Here is a 14733-nt window from a genome sequence, read left to right on the forward strand (position 1 = left end):
ACATTTCTGATCTTTTAGAACCCCACGCTCCCTCCCGCAGCCTGAGATCTTCTAATCAAAGGCTGTTGGTAGTCCCACAAACTCGTTTTAAGACTAGAGGTGATAGATCTTTTAGAGCGGTGGCCCCCAGGTTGTGGAATGCTCTCTCTCCATCATTACGTTGCCTTGATTGTATTTATTCTTTTAAAAAGCAGCTTAAGACTCATTTATTTAGATTGGCTTTTAATTAGATTTGTGCTGTGTGTTTTATTATTAATGTATTTTATGTATTTCTTTTTTATATTACTGTGAAGCGTTTTGTGGTTTTTATCCTGTGAAAAGTGCTATATAAATAAATTTATTTGATTTGATTTGATTTCAGCCTAGAAGTAATAAATGCATGAACTAGTTTTTCAGCGTCACTCTGAGACAGGATATTTCTAATTTTAAAGATGTTGCACAAATGGAAAACAGAAGTCCAACATATTTGTTAAATATGTGCATTGAAGGACATATCCTGGTCAAAAATCACTCCAAGGTTCCTCACAGTGTTACTGGAGGCCAAAGCAATGTCATCCAGAGTAAGAATCTGTATAGCAGTGAAAATGTATGCTATGCCTAAGGGATAGTATACAACGATATTGCCTAAGGGAAGCATGTATAATGTAAACAGAACTGGTTCTAGTACTGAACCCTGTGGAACTCCATAATTAACCGCAGTGTGTGAAGAACATTCTCTATATACATGAACAAATTGGAGTCTATTAGATACAGTGGCTTGCAAAAGTATTCAGCCCCCTTGAACTTTCCCACATTTTGTCACATTACAGCCACAAACATGAATCAATTTTATTGGAATTCCACGTGAAAGACCAATACAAAGTGGTGTACACGTGAGAAGTGGAATGAAAATCATACATGATTCCAAACATTTTTTACAAATAAATAATTGAAAAGTGGGGTGTGTGTAATTATTCAGCCCCCTTTGGTCTGAGTGCAGTCAGTTGTCCATAGACATTGCCTGATGGGTGCTAATGACTAAATAGAGTGCACCTGTGTGTAATCTAATGTCAGTACAAATACAGCTGCTCTGTGACGACCTCAGAGGTTGTCTAAGAGAATATTGGGAGCAACAACACCATGAGGGCCAAAGAACACACCAGACAGGTCAGGGATAAAGTTATTGAGAAATTTAAAGCAGGCTTAGGCTACAAAAAGATTTCCCAAGGCTTGAAAATCCCACAGAGCACTGCTCAAGCGATCATTCAGAAATGAAAGGAGTATGGCACAACTGTAAACCTACCAAGACAAGGCCGTCCTGTCATGGTCCTGGGCCATGTTGGCCCAGTATTCTTAGTTTTCGTGTGTTTTGTATTTTGTTCCTTATTTATGCCTTGGTTCCTAGGTTGTTCTGTTAAGATGTTCCTTATTTGATTACCCCCTGTGTGCCCCTCTATGTATCTGTGAGCCCTCGTTTCCCCTCCTTGTGTTTTATTCCATGTTTTCCCCAGCCCGTTATGTCTGTGCTCTCCCCGTGCTCTCTCTCCTCCTGTCTGAACCTCTGTGTACGTCCTGTTTTACAGTCTCTCGTCAGTATGCGTCATGTTGTGTTCACTCCTGCCCTGTCTCATTATGATTATCCGTGTCAGCTGTGTTCCTCGTGTGCTCCCACTTCCCTCGTTAACCCTCTGTGTATTTATGTCCGCGTCTCCCTCAGTTCAGTGTCGTGTTCTCCCTCATGACTGTGTGCCCCTCCGTGTGTTTCCTCGTGAGTCAGTTCCTTTATGACTTCCCAGTTTAGTTTCATATTATTTTGTATCGCCTTAACTTCCGTCAGCAATAAAACTGTGTTTTGAGTTCATTCCTGCCTCCGTGAGCTTGCGTTTGGGTCCTCATCCTGCCTGCAAACAGCCTATTCATGACATGTCCACCTAAACTCACAGGACGAACAAGGAGAGCGCTAATCAGAAATGCAGCCAAGAGGCCCATGGTGACTCTGGACGAGCTGCAGAAATCTACAGCTCAGGTGGGGGAATCTGTCCATAGGATAACTATTAGTCGTGCACTGCACAAAGTTGGCCTTTATGGAAGAGTGGCAAGAAGAAAGCCATTGTTAACAGAAAATCATAAGAAGTCCCGTTTGCAGTTTGCCACAAGCCATGTGGGGGACACAGCAAACATGTGGAAGAAGGTGCTCTGGTCAGATGAGACCAAAATGGAACTTTTTGGCCAAAATGCAAAACGCTATGTGTGGCGGAAAACTAACACTGCACATCACTCTGAACACACCATCCCCACTGTCAAATATGGTGGTGGCAGCGTCATGCTCTGGGGGTGCTTCTCTTCAGCAGGGACAGGGAAGCTGGTCAGAGTTGATGGGAAGATGGATAGAGCCAAATACAGGACAATCTTGGAAGAAAACCTCTTGGAGCAAAAGACTTGAGACTGGGGCAGACGTTCACCTTCCAGCAGGACAACGACCCTAAACATAAAGCCAGGGCAACAATGGAAGGATTTAAAACAAAACACATCCATGTGTTAGGATGGCCCAGTCAAAGTCCAGATCTAAATCCAATCGAGAATCTGTGGCAAGATCTGAAAACTGCTGTTCACAAATGCTGTCCATCTAATCTGACTGAGCTGGAGCTGCTTTGCAAAGAAGAATGGGCAAGGATTTCAGTCTCTAGATGTGCAAAGCTGGTAGAGACAGTGCAATGGAATTCCAATAAAATTGATTCATGTTTGTGGCTGTAATGTGGAAAAGTTCAAGGGGGCCGAATACTTTTGCAAGCCACTGTAGATATGATACAAACCACTGCAGCGCAGTACCTGTAATACCTACAGCATGTTCTAATCGCTCTAATAGGATATTATGGTCGACAGTATCAAACGCTGCACTGAGGTCTAGCAGGACAAGCACAGAGATGAGTCCACTGTCAGAGGCCATAAGAATATCATTTGTAACCTTCACTAAAGCTGTTTCTGTGCTGTGATGGGCTCTAAAACCTGAGTGAAACTCTTCAAATAAATCATTCCTCTGCAGTTGATCTGTTAGCTGTTTGACAACTACTCTTTCAAGAATTTTTGAGATGAAAGGAAGGTTGGAGATTGGCCTATAATTACCTAAGTTGCTGGGTCAAGAGATGGATTTTTAAGTAACGGTTTAAGGCCTGTGGTACACAGCCGATTATAAGAGATGTGTTGATCATATTAAAGATCCATCCATCTATCCATTTTATTCCACTTATCCGGGGCCGGGTCGCAGGGGCAGCAGCCCAAGCAGAAAAGCCCAGACCTCCCTCTCCCCAGCCACTTCCTCCAGCTTGTCCGGGGGAACACCAAGGCGTTCACAGGCCAGCTGAGAGATAAAATCTTTCCAGCATATTCTGGGTCTGCCCCGGGTCCTCCCGGTGGGAAATGCCCGGAACACCTCACCCAGGAGGCACCCAGGAGGCATCCTTGTCAGATGCCTGAACCACCTCAACTGGCTCCTTTCGATGTGGAGGAGCAGCGGTTCTACTCTGAGCCCCTCTCGAATGGCTGAACCTCTCACCCTATCTCTGAGGGAGAGGCCAGCCACCCTTTGGAGGAAGCCCATTTCCAACACTTGTATCCGCAATCTCATTCTTTCGGTCTCTACCCACAGCTCGTGACCATAGGTGAGGGTAGGGACGTAGATCGACCGGTAAATTGAGAGCTTTGCTTTTACGCTCAGCTCTCTCTGCACCACAACAGACCGGTGCAGCGTGCGCATCACTGCAGCTGCAGCACCAATCCGTCTGTCGATCTCCCGCTCCCTTCTCCCATCCCTCGTGAACAAGACCCTGAGATACTTAAACTCCTCAACTTGGGGCAGAAACTCGTCCTGACCTGGAGTGGGCACTCCACTCTTTTCCGGCTGAGGACATTGGTCTCAGATTTGGAGGTGCTGATTCTCATTCCCACCGCTTCACAGTCAGCTGCGAACCATTCCAAGGTGAGCTAGAGGCCAGAAAGCTGGAGGCTTCAATTAAAGATTGAAGCATTAATTAATAGCAGGACTTCTTTGAGCACTGTTGTAGGAATGGGGTCTAAAAGCAGTGTTGGGGAGTAACGAAATACATGTACCGGCATTACGTATTTAAAATACAACATATGAGTAACTGTATTCCGTTACGTTACCATTTGGAAAAGGTGGTATTCAGAATACAGTTACTTTGTTGAAATAAATAGATTACACTGCGGGTTTTTTTTTTTTTTTTTCCTGTTTCATATGTTAGGCTGTCCCCTCTCTATTCTTGGTAATGGACTACTTGCACTAGGGCATGTGACGTATTTCCGTTTCCAAATACTACCGCTTGGGCGTTTCCGGTATGTTTGTTTATCTATCGGTAGCTATGCTAATGTCACTTCGGAATGAGTATAAAAAGGAAAGTATTTAAAACAGAACATTTTCAAAAACAGGAGAAGAAATACTCCGAGCATTGCTGTGTCCCACTTTGTTCGGCTTCAGCCAAATTTAACGGCATACTAAGTTTTCATGGCGTTCCGACCCATTCTGACTTGAGAAGACAATGGCTGGTAAACATATGCCGGGATCATTTCACGATTACCTCTCACACCAGGGTCTGCAGCAGACATTTCGCCAATGATCAACTCATAGTGCCAACAACCCTTGATGGTCGAAGGCGGCTTATTAAAGGTGCTGTACCAACACTTTTTGAGTGGAATGGCTATAAAGTTGAACCACCGTGGCGTAGTGTTTGGGAGAGAACGGAGCGACGCCTTGAACTAGTTCCTCCTGACGATCAAGAAGAGCACAGTCTTACAAGAGATCATGACTACTGCTCAGTCCCTGAGCCGTCTGCATTGGACATATCTGCATCAGCTGCAGAAGACCTGTCCGAAGACGTGGAGACTCTGAGGAAGGAAATACAGGAGTTACGTGTCCAGCGAGAATTTGGGTTACAGCGTTTTGCTGGCTCCGACACCGACATCCGATTCTATACCAGGTACACCTAAGTTCTATTCAAGCTAACTGTTTAAAATATACCAAGGTTAAATTTCAAGTGTTTCCAGTCTTAACGAAACACAATAGAAATTTACTTTTTCTCTGCTGATTGTATGTTTCATGTAGATGCTTTAGTATTTAAACGATATCCTAATGCTACAGGTAAAATACAACACCAAATAGACTCTTAATCAGACTATTTTATACAGCATACTATTAGCATATTTGTCACAGTTTATATTATTTTTATGTCAGTGTGTAATGTTAATTAATGATTGACACGATGTATGTCTCTCTCGTGAATAGATTTCCAAGGTATGATCATTTGATGGCATTTTGGTTTTTGATTGAGCCTTGCATCTATAAAATGATCCAGGTTTCAAGAGCCAAGTCAGCTGCCAATAGGAACAAAGAAGTGTTGACACCTGCACGCTCATCAACGGTAGGTTATGGGTTTGTTGGTAGTTAGAACTAGAGGTGTAATGTTAATGTATTTATGTACAATAACATTACATTATGTACAATAGCATAAAGGACTCAGCATCCTTTACATACATACACCTGTGTACTACAGCACCTCATTGTTTACCCCATGGTACAGTATGGTATGCATAACCATTACAAAACATTTAGCCAAGAAAAGCGTAATTTTACTAGTTCATAGCTTAAGGAGTAACATTTTCCCTTTTGTTTTCACCTTTCAGAGGCAGCTGCTTCAGCCAATTGACGAGTTCTTTCTTTTCCTGTCAGTTGGTTTGAAGGTGAGGGACCTGGCACATCGATTTAACGTACACCAGTCCACAGTGAGCCGCATTATTGCAACATGGACAAATTTTCTTGCCACTGCACTGGGGTCTCAATGCATCTGGCTTACATGTGCAGACGTGCAAGCTTACTTCTCTGAGGAATTCAAAGATTTCTCAGACACCCAGATGATCCTTGACTGTACAGAGCTGAGGTGTCAGACACCATCCTCACCACTTCTCCAAAGTGAAATGTACTCTTCGTACAAATCCCACTGTACGATGAAAGCCCTGGTTGGCATAGCTCCACATGGTCCAGTGACATTCATCTCTAATCTGTATGCTGGTTCGGTTAGTGACAAGGAACTATTCAAACAATCAGGCATCGCTGAGAAGTTGACTGAAGACATGGCAGTGATGGTAGATAAGGGTTTCCTAATCACCGATTGTTGTAAATGCAAAGTGTACTGCCCACCTTTTCTATCTAAGCGGAAGCAGATGCCAGCATACCAGGTTAAGGAGACGCAGGCCATAGCCAGACTCAGGGTACATGTGGAGCGAGTCATTAGGAGGATCAAACAGAACAAACTTTTTGATAGCATCATTACCATGTCACATGTTTACAATATCAACCAACTGTTTGCAGTAGCATGTATGCTGTCAAATTACCAGAACACAACATTAGTTAAAAAATGGGTTAAGTGAGACAAGATGGATTTTTCCCAAGACACCAGTGCCAGTACCAGGAACTTATGGAAAATGACCTGCAGCTGAGGCCACTACAGTTGCATTTCTTCCTTGACAATACTTGATTACAGAACTGGTACTTGAGTGCTGATAGTTGAGTTCCAGTTATTGATAATTCTAACTCATTGCAAATGTTGAATGTTAATAATACTGTTTAATAATACTACTATATTACTATTCAGAGTCAACAAAATTGTTTATCAAAATTATAAAGTTAAATCACTAAATCGTTGGAGAATCACATTTGCTCAACACCTGCCACAGGTGGATGAACCGGAATGCTGCTTCAATACCTCAACTCTTCTTTACGCTCATTGTTATTGTTATAAACAGCTGCACTCACAGTTCAGACCTTCACTGTGGCATTAATATTTATGTTTATTGTAAACTTTTATTCTGCATCTGCTCTGTGAAGTACATGTCCAGTAAAACAAGATAACTTGATTTTAATCGTTCAGGGTTGTAAACAGGTCACAGTAGGCTTAAGGGCTTTTATTTTGAAAGGCACAGAGAGGAATAATCCATCAGCTGGGCTGCTAAAGCAGCAGCTGAGGTTTATTTTGAAGGAGGAACATTGCTTTCAGGTATGCTTGGTGAAAGAAACGAGTCAGAGTCTTCTCTCATAACAAGTTTCAGGTTTATTAGAATTTTACTCGCGTGCCATCAGCTTCTGCTTCTTCAGCTTCTTCTGTGAAACCTGCAGAGAGAAAGAGGCAGGGTTATGACATCATCGATCAGAGAGTTTGCACCGCTGCCTTGGCCAACAGTCGCTCAGTTTTAACAGGGTTGTTTTCATGGAGAATCCAAAGGTGTCCTAAGGAGTCATCACTGCGACGGGTTCAGATGTGCAGCCAGAGGAGCAGGATTCACTGTGTTTGCTGTGGCATTCATGGGACCTTCAGTAAAAGGGAAATCACAGCTCTCCAGGTCCCTAGAGACTAAGCCAACTTTAATTCGGCCCCTAACCTCGCTCCGTGCTGCATGTTTGAAGCCCCACCCCTCGCTCTTCCCTCTCCACGTTCTCACCTTTTTCTTCTGGGCGACCTCCTCCTCGGGCTTGGGGACGATCTGCTCCTTTTCTGTCAGGATCATCTCAATGTGGCACGGCGAGCTCATGTAGGGGTTGATGCGGCCGTGGGCGCGGTACGTACGCCTCCTCATCTTTGGCGCCTTGTTGACCTGGATGTGCTCAATGACCAGAGAGTCCACATCCAGACCCTGAAAGCACAAACACGGGTCAGAACCACCACGAGAAAATAAGACGCCATCGATCCTTTCAGAGCTCAAATCATCAGATATTAATCATTTATTAATCAAAGGCTCTGATTGGTTCACCTATTGCTTCCAAACATTTGGAGATGAAGACTAAACGTCACCCGAGAAACCGACTGCAGATCAATAGATGCTCAGACATCAATAATCAAACTGAGGCCTGAAGCATATGATCATTAAAGTGGTGTTGTCCTCTCGTTCCAGCTGTCTGTGATTCTCAGATTGCTCAGACTGTAATTGTTCTTTTCATGGTTAATACAAAGGTGTCCTAAATGGTCATCACTGCAATCTGCTGCTCACCGATCAGCTCAACAACAACCAGCTCCACAGAGCTGAAACAGAGCTCAGGGTCATCTCAACGTCTCCGCCTGCCCTCATGTGGAAGCTCGCCTCCCTAAAGCCTGCCTGTGATCGCCACCTGTAGGCTGATGTCACGATGCAGATAATCATTTTAAACTTAAAGAACGCTCTTGTGTCATAACTTCATGAAATCAAAGCCAGTGTCCTCAGAGACCTGCTTTCTGTTGGACCAACAAAATCCAGATATGCTCAACAGATTTAGATCAAATGTGCATACTCTGTCACGTTTAAGAAGTTGAAACGCACGACGGAGTATCATTGAGAGAAAAATATTAGTGTTCAGTTTGAGAACCAAGTTAAAACGTGAGATTAAAGCTGTCGATAAGTCAAAGCTGCCACGGCTCCTTTAGTTCATAAAAACAGCGTGATGAGTTCAAGGACGTCACAGAGGCAGTACAGAAAGCTGCGTCTGGGAAACGCAAGGATGGATGTTACAGCTCATGCCATACAGAGGAGCTACGACTCATCACAGACATAAGACAGCTAACTCATTTGCAGAACAGTCCAACATTTGGACTTTAGTCTTAAAATAAACAAGTATTTTCCATTAATGCGACGCTGACATGCACACTACTTAAGAGACGCCACATTTAGAAAACTAACAACGATTCGATCACACAAACTACTTTGCACATCACTAGCACAGTTTCAGGTGTTTAAAGCTGCAGACAGACGGGTGCGACCTTCAGACTAAATTGGAATCGATCCTTTCAATATAAAAGTGTGTTCCAGGGAGTCCATCTCTCTGTCTGCTTGCTACACCCGTTGGCCCCTCACCTCCTCATGACCTCACCTTCAGCTCAGCGTTGCTCTCGGCATTCTTGAGCATGTGCAGGAGGAACTCGGCACTCTTCTTGGGCCAGCGTCCCTGGGTCCAGCCGTGCTGTTTGGCCTGAAAACAGAAAACATCAAAGGTGCTTTTAGACCATGCCTCCAAGCTCAGAGGCGGGGTCACTCTGGCCGCCTTCGCTGCTGCTCAGATTACTAGATTTAGTTTCATCTTTAATCCAAAGGTGTCCTAAGAAGGTCATCACTGCAGCTGTCAGAGTGATGCCACGCTCACTGGGACCTCACCTGAGCACAGCGGCCAACGCCGCCGTTGTAGCGGCGGAAGGGGACGCACTGGTGCTTGACGATGACGTCCCTCAGGTACTTGTTGGCTTTGCGAATGTGCATGCCTTTGATGGCCTGGGCCGTCTCACGGGTGTTCTGAAAGTGAGGACACAGACGGGTCAGAGACCGGATCAACAAAGTGGCACCTTTATGTCGTAACCTTCATGACATCAGCATGACGTCCAGATGTCGGGTCAGTTCTGAGGGCCTCGGCCGTCACATTAGATTTAATGAAAGTTGAACGTGTTTATAGATTTTAGGGGAGGCAAACAAACCATCAGAGAATCTGTGCAATCTGATCGATTCGACAGAAAACCAAGTCTCTTTAATCCACAGCCAAACAAACCTAGGAGCACTGCAGCCATCTTTAAAACTAGAGCTCCTCCCACTGACATAAATATTAGACCAGCAGCTCATTCAATCACAGCAGATTGTCTATTCAACATTTCTAAACACACAAAAGTTACTCAAGCCGTTCACAGTAATTTATTTTTCCTGTAAAATCCCGACTTATTCACTCCTTATCCTCGGGAGCAGAGCTTTAAGTATCTGAGCTTAAATATTAACTTCAAATTATATACACAGAAATTCTATTTAATTACAGGAGGATTACACCTGTATTCAAAAGAGAGATTAAAAGTGTCACCATTTATTTTCAGACATCTCACACATTCTGCAGCTGAAGCAGAGCTCCAAACAAACTGGGCTGTTCACAGAAACCAGGCTCATGCCGTTACCTGAAGCTCTAATGAACAGACCTCACTGAGGTTTATGCTTCAGCGAGACATCAACCTCAAAGGATATTTAACTACACATCACAGATAGCTCTTAAACACCACTGACCCCTCCTGTGTGGTTTTTACATGTATCAGTGAGAGAACCATAATCACTTCTATCAGGACAATTAACCACAGCATCAATGTAAGGATCACTCAAACTGGGTGTGAGGAAGTGGAAAAACTGGGGGGGACAAACGTGTCTGCGTGAAATAAACTGACCAAAGTACAGTGTTTCTATTGGCTGGGATCATAGATAGACATAATGCAAGAGTATAAAACATTTCAGTGCATCTCCCATCACTCCCCGCGACAACGAGCCATTCACAGTTTCATGACTCTGAAGTAAAATGGGATCATTTTTCTCTACTGAGTCAGAGCACCATATTAACTCTGAACCCACATCCACGTGTGTTTAATGAGTTATTAGAGCCCAGATTCAGAAGCCTGCTGCTGCTCATGTAACCTACTCTGAGCCTCTACACACCTTTACACCTGAGAGAATCTACTTTATCATGGACACGCGTGAGACTACAGATGAACCCTGTGATCCCCTTGGTCTGTGCCCACATGTGGACTCTTACCTTGAAGTGCACCCGGAGGTTGGATCCCCTCGACTTGCATGCTGAAACACAGAGAGAAGCCGTTAGCACCCCCAGCAAAGACCCGGATCACTCCACCAGTGAGTGCGGCAGCTCAGTTGTGTCATTAGTTTGTTTTCATGTGGAATCCAAAGGTGTCCTAAGAGGTCATCACGGCCACCAGCTAACCCCCACGCATAGCTGAAGTTCACCTTTACTCACATTTAGTCGGGTTCTCGGGGTCGAGAGAGTAGCGGACCATTGTCAGATATCTGTAAGAAGAGGCACACGTTAGTCTCCTCAGGCTAGCACACAGCAGGTAAGACCATCTTAGACAGCACCGTCTCAGGTGACGTTAAACAGATTTAAACCCCACAAACACGGAGAAAAAGAGCTGCTAGGGCCGCTTTACAACTCCTATCCACGCCACACGGAGCCAACATGGCGGACAGCCGCCGGAGCCACCAACCCGGCGTCTCCGCAAATATCTTCATAAAACTTCATTTAATGGCTCCAGACACACAATTCAACCATCAGCGCACACATTTACACACAACTGACACAATCCAGCGGCTTACAGCGCAGGATGCAGTATATTTACTCAGATTTAACATGGATTCTCCGCTTCGTGAGCGGGACAGAACTCCTACCTCTGAGGCCGCGGAAGGAAGAGGAAGTCTCCCGGACGGCGCTCCTCTACTTCTGCCTTCCTGTGAGGGTTACCGCCCCCTGGCGGTGAGGAGGAGGAGGACGGTGCTCGGGGCGCAGTGAGGCGGAATGGACAGCAGGGGGTGGTATTTCACACACACACACACACACACACACACACACACACACACACACACACACACACAAAATACGCGAGAAAAATTGTTTTCCCGTGGTTACGCCATGATTATGACGTAAACACGATAATAGTGATGGGAAGTTTGAATGCTCTGTGTGTTGATAAACCCTTTTGCATTTAGTCTTTTTATGAGATGCCTTATAATTGCCTAATATTGTGTATTTGTTCTGTTAGAAAAGCAGGCATTCTTACTTTTGTATAATATTTTAACTTAACTTTTGATTTTAATTCAACACAAAAACAAAGCACTGCAAACAAATCCACAGAACAGAAACAGAACCAAACTCAGCAGCCAAACAGTATGTCCTCAGGTTGACATTCAGAATAATCAAATGCCTCAGCTTGATGAGCTGATGCAGTTTCTCATCTTAGTTAGTATCTGCTTCTTCTTTAAGCTGGAGCGAGATGCTGCTTCGTTTACAGTTGTCAGTCATATTTACATGTTTTTACGATGCACTTGGACTCTCATTCTCACCGCAGTCTACTGTCTCACTGAGGAATATCGATACTTCCAATACCAGCATTTCATGTTGCAGGATCAGAATCAGAATCAGAAAGGGTTTTATTGCCAAATGTTGAGCAGGTTTACAACATTAGGAAATTGCTGCGGTGCTTAGTGCAAACATACTGTCATAAATAACGCTTAAATAGACATGAGAAAAAAATAAATAAAATAAGAATAAGAATTAAAAGTGCTAAGTAGATAGATATATACATGAGTGCAGGTGGTGATCAATGCCAAACATGGAATGATGCAGTAAACACAGCGTAGGGTCATGTGTTAGTGGTGGGAACAGTCATACGGTTATTGTTCATGTGTCCAACAGCAGAGGGGAAGAAACTGTTCTTATGGCGAGAGGTTCTGGTGCGAATGGACCGGAGCCTCCTGCCTGAGGGGAGCAGGTCAAACAGACTGTGTCCAGGGTGAGAAGGGTCAGCTGAGATCCGAGCTGCACGCCCCAGTGTCCTCGAGGTGTACAGGTCCTGCAGAGATGGGAGTCTGCAGCCAATCACCTTCTCAGCAGAGCGCACAACACACTGCAGTCTCTGTTTGTCCCTGATAGTGGCTCCAGCATACCACACGGTGATGGAGGAGGTGAGGATGGACTTGATGATTGCAGCGTAGAATTGCATCATCGTCCGTGTTGTCAGGTTGAATTTCTTCAGCTGCTTCAGGAAGTACATCCTCTGCTGGGCTTTCTTAATGACGGAGGTGATGGTGGGCTCCCACTTCAGGTCCTGGGTGATGGTGGTACCCAGGAAGCGGAATGAGTCCACAGAGGTGATGAGGGTGTCAGTCAGGATGATGGGGGGAAGTGGGGCTGTGTGCTTCCTGAAGTCCACAATAATCTCCACTGTCTTCTGGGCATTCAGCACCAGGTTGTTGTGGCTGCACCAGGACACCAGACGTTCAACCTCCCTCCTGTAGGCAGACTCATCCCCGTCCGAGATGAGTCCAATAACGGTGGTGTCATCTGCAAACTTGATTAGCTTGACAGACTGGTGGGTGGAGGTGCAGCAGTTGATGTACAGGGAGAAGAGCAGAGGAGAAAGAACACAGCCCTGAGGGGAGCCGGTGCTGATGGTCCGGGAGTCCGAGACATTCTTTCCCAGCCTCACGTGCTGCTTCCTGTCCGTCAGGAAGTCAGTGATCCACCGGCAGGTGGGATCAGGCACATTCATCTGGGAAAGCTTGCCTCGGAGATGGTCTGGAAGGATGGTGTTGAATCAATTCCCATATGAAAAATTATAATATCTAATTTGATTAAATTAGTTTTTAATCATAAATATGACATACAGACAAAAGTCGGCAATACCCTGTTAATAAGAACTACAGTCGCCTTCTGCCTCTCATTCATGTTTTTTTTTGTTTTTTTGTTTTGTTTTTTACAGCTCATTGTGTTCTACGTCCTGATTGGCTGTAGAGCATTGTCAATCAATCTCCGTGCTGTGTCGCCTGTACAGTACAGAATGTGTTTAACTTGTCAAATTTACATAAAGTGCTGTACTGTATGTTGTAAATTTTCTCTCCAACAAACACAACAATGTTGACGAAATGTGTTGCACCGTCGAAGGCAGAGGAAGATGCTAAGCATTGCACAAAAAGTTGGACTTCTGGTAATTGTACTTCATGGAATGGACTTCATGCTAACGGAATGTAGAAGTTACTGTATTTTTCAGATTATAAGGCGCATTAAGCAAAACAACACAGTCAGATAAGTCAAACTTTATTTAACTCATTCTTCTTGCTTCCTCTACTTCCGTACCATAGATTCATTGCTGTTGAATTCTCTCACAGCTGCTCTGTTCCCATATTCTGGACGTGAAAACAGGGTTTGATCTTTGGTTTCATTCTGTAATACTGGACTTATTTTTCTACGTAGGTTTGAACTTTGAGAGTGGTTAAATAAGAGAGAAAAGTGTGAAAATGTTGATGCCTGTCTGAGAACAGTGTATAAAATGTGTAGTGAGGGGTTTTACAGCCTTAAAATGTAATTGTGCCCAGAATGCACTTTGTGAATGATGATAAACAGATCAAACTACCAGCGTTAGCTTCTGCTCTTCAATGTCACAGACATGAAACTGCTGTAGGTTATTCCCACTGTGATAAATCCCCCACACTGAGGCTGTGACAGGAGGAGTGAAACAGTTTTTGACATTTTAAAGGTTTTTGTGTGGATATCTACTCGACTTATGAAATGAAAAATGCTGCTAATGATAAAGAACTGATTCTGGAACCACTCGTGTATTCGGAGGGCCTGAAATAAAAAAATATTCGTAGTATGAAGGTAAATCTTAGCATGACTTTATTAAAATAATGTGTTATAATGTGTTTTCCTGATTTTACTTTACTTGACTTCCCTCTAGTGGGGAAGAGAAATTATAATTAAAATTGATTCAGTGGTGGTCATTTTTTTTTTTTCACAAGCTGGAAACAAAATGCTGTATGAGGAATTTCAAGTGTGTGATGATTTTTCATTTTAAAAATATAAGTGCTTGTATTCACTTCAAGGACTCCTCCAGTTATCTGTTGCACAAAAATGCTCCACCCAAGAGTTCATAAATGAAGCTGTGGCACAAAAAACTGCAGTTCCTCTGACATCCAGAAGAGGCAGCAATGAGACCCATGTTGAAACTACAGCAGAAATAACTAGAACTCACCTGTTTAAACTGTATCAAGGCTTAAAATTTGCATTATTGGGGGTGTGGCCTTTTGACTGACAGGTGGATGGCGACACAGCTGGTTGTAGCTGCTAGCTGACTGCTAGTCTTCTCCTGATTGAATTCTAAACTGAACTGGGCCTCTGGACCATGTTTGTGCAGT

General features: G+C 44.0%; 2 protein-coding genes and 4 non-coding genes across 6 annotated transcripts; 1 reads left to right on the forward strand and 5 right to left on the reverse strand.

Annotated features, from left to right (window-relative positions):
• The first annotated feature begins 4323 nt into the window (after positions 1-4323).
• Positions 4324-7676, forward strand: LOC146383259 (uncharacterized). Its single transcript, XM_084934507.1, has 3 exons — positions 4324-4970; positions 5276-5411; positions 5674-7676. The coding sequence occupies exons 1-3, from the start codon at positions 4375-4377 to the stop codon at positions 6415-6417; spliced, it is 1476 nt and encodes a 491-aa protein (XP_084790633.1). The 5' UTR covers positions 4324-4374; the 3' UTR covers positions 6418-7676.
• rpl17 (ribosomal protein L17) lies at positions 7075-11277 on the reverse strand. The gene is made up of 7 exons (XM_084934508.1): positions 11212-11277; positions 10784-10833; positions 10565-10605; positions 9166-9300; positions 8885-8983; positions 7486-7677; positions 7075-7156 (listed from the first exon to the last, which is right to left on the reverse strand). The coding sequence occupies exons 2-7, from the start codon at positions 10821-10823 to the stop codon at positions 7109-7111; spliced, it is 555 nt and encodes a 184-aa protein (XP_084790634.1). The 5' UTR covers positions 10824-10833; positions 11212-11277; the 3' UTR covers positions 7075-7108.
• LOC146383261 (small nucleolar RNA SNORD58) lies at positions 7226-7293 on the reverse strand. The gene has a single exon (XR_014800941.1). It is a non-coding gene; the product is annotated as a small nucleolar RNA SNORD58 (small nucleolar RNA).
• Positions 7953-8019, reverse strand: LOC146383262 (small nucleolar RNA SNORD58). The gene has a single exon (XR_014800940.1). It is a non-coding gene; the product is annotated as a small nucleolar RNA SNORD58 (small nucleolar RNA).
• Positions 9063-9130, reverse strand: LOC146383263 (small nucleolar RNA SNORD58). The gene has a single exon (XR_014800939.1). It is a non-coding gene; the product is annotated as a small nucleolar RNA SNORD58 (small nucleolar RNA).
• On the reverse strand, positions 10672-10741 carry LOC146383264 (small nucleolar RNA SNORD58). The gene has a single exon (XR_014800942.1). It is a non-coding gene; the product is annotated as a small nucleolar RNA SNORD58 (small nucleolar RNA).
• Positions 11278-14733: the final 3456 nt, after the last annotated feature.

This window comes from Perissodus microlepis, chromosome 7 (genome assembly GCF_051167445.1).
Source record: "Perissodus microlepis isolate ML-2025 ecotype Zambia chromosome 7, ASM5116744v1, whole genome shotgun sequence".
Taxonomy (NCBI): Eukaryota; Metazoa; Chordata; class Actinopteri; order Cichliformes; family Cichlidae; genus Perissodus; species Perissodus microlepis.

Coding starts and splice junctions, on each gene's coding strand:
- LOC146383259 (XM_084934507.1), top strand. CDS start 4,375: ATGAGTATAAAAAGGAAAGTATTTAAAACAGAACATTTTCAAAAACAG. Junction 4,971..5,275: donor GACATCCGATTCTATACCAG/GTACACCTAAGT, acceptor TCTCGTGAATAG/ATTTCCAAGGTATGATCATT. Junction 5,412..5,673: donor CACCTGCACGCTCATCAACG/GTAGGTTATGGG, acceptor TTCACCTTTCAG/AGGCAGCTGCTTCAGCCAAT.
- rpl17 (XM_084934508.1), bottom strand. CDS start 10,823: ATGGTCCGCTACTCTCTCGACCCCGAGAACCCGACTAAAT. Junction 7,678..8,884: donor AGAGCAACGCTGAGCTGAAG/GTGAGGTCATGA, acceptor TTGTGCTTTCAG/GGTCTGGATGTGGACTCTCT. Junction 7,157..7,485: donor AGGTCGCCCAGAAGAAAAAG/GTGAGAACGTGG, acceptor TTCTCTCTGCAG/GTTTCACAGAAGAAGCTGAA.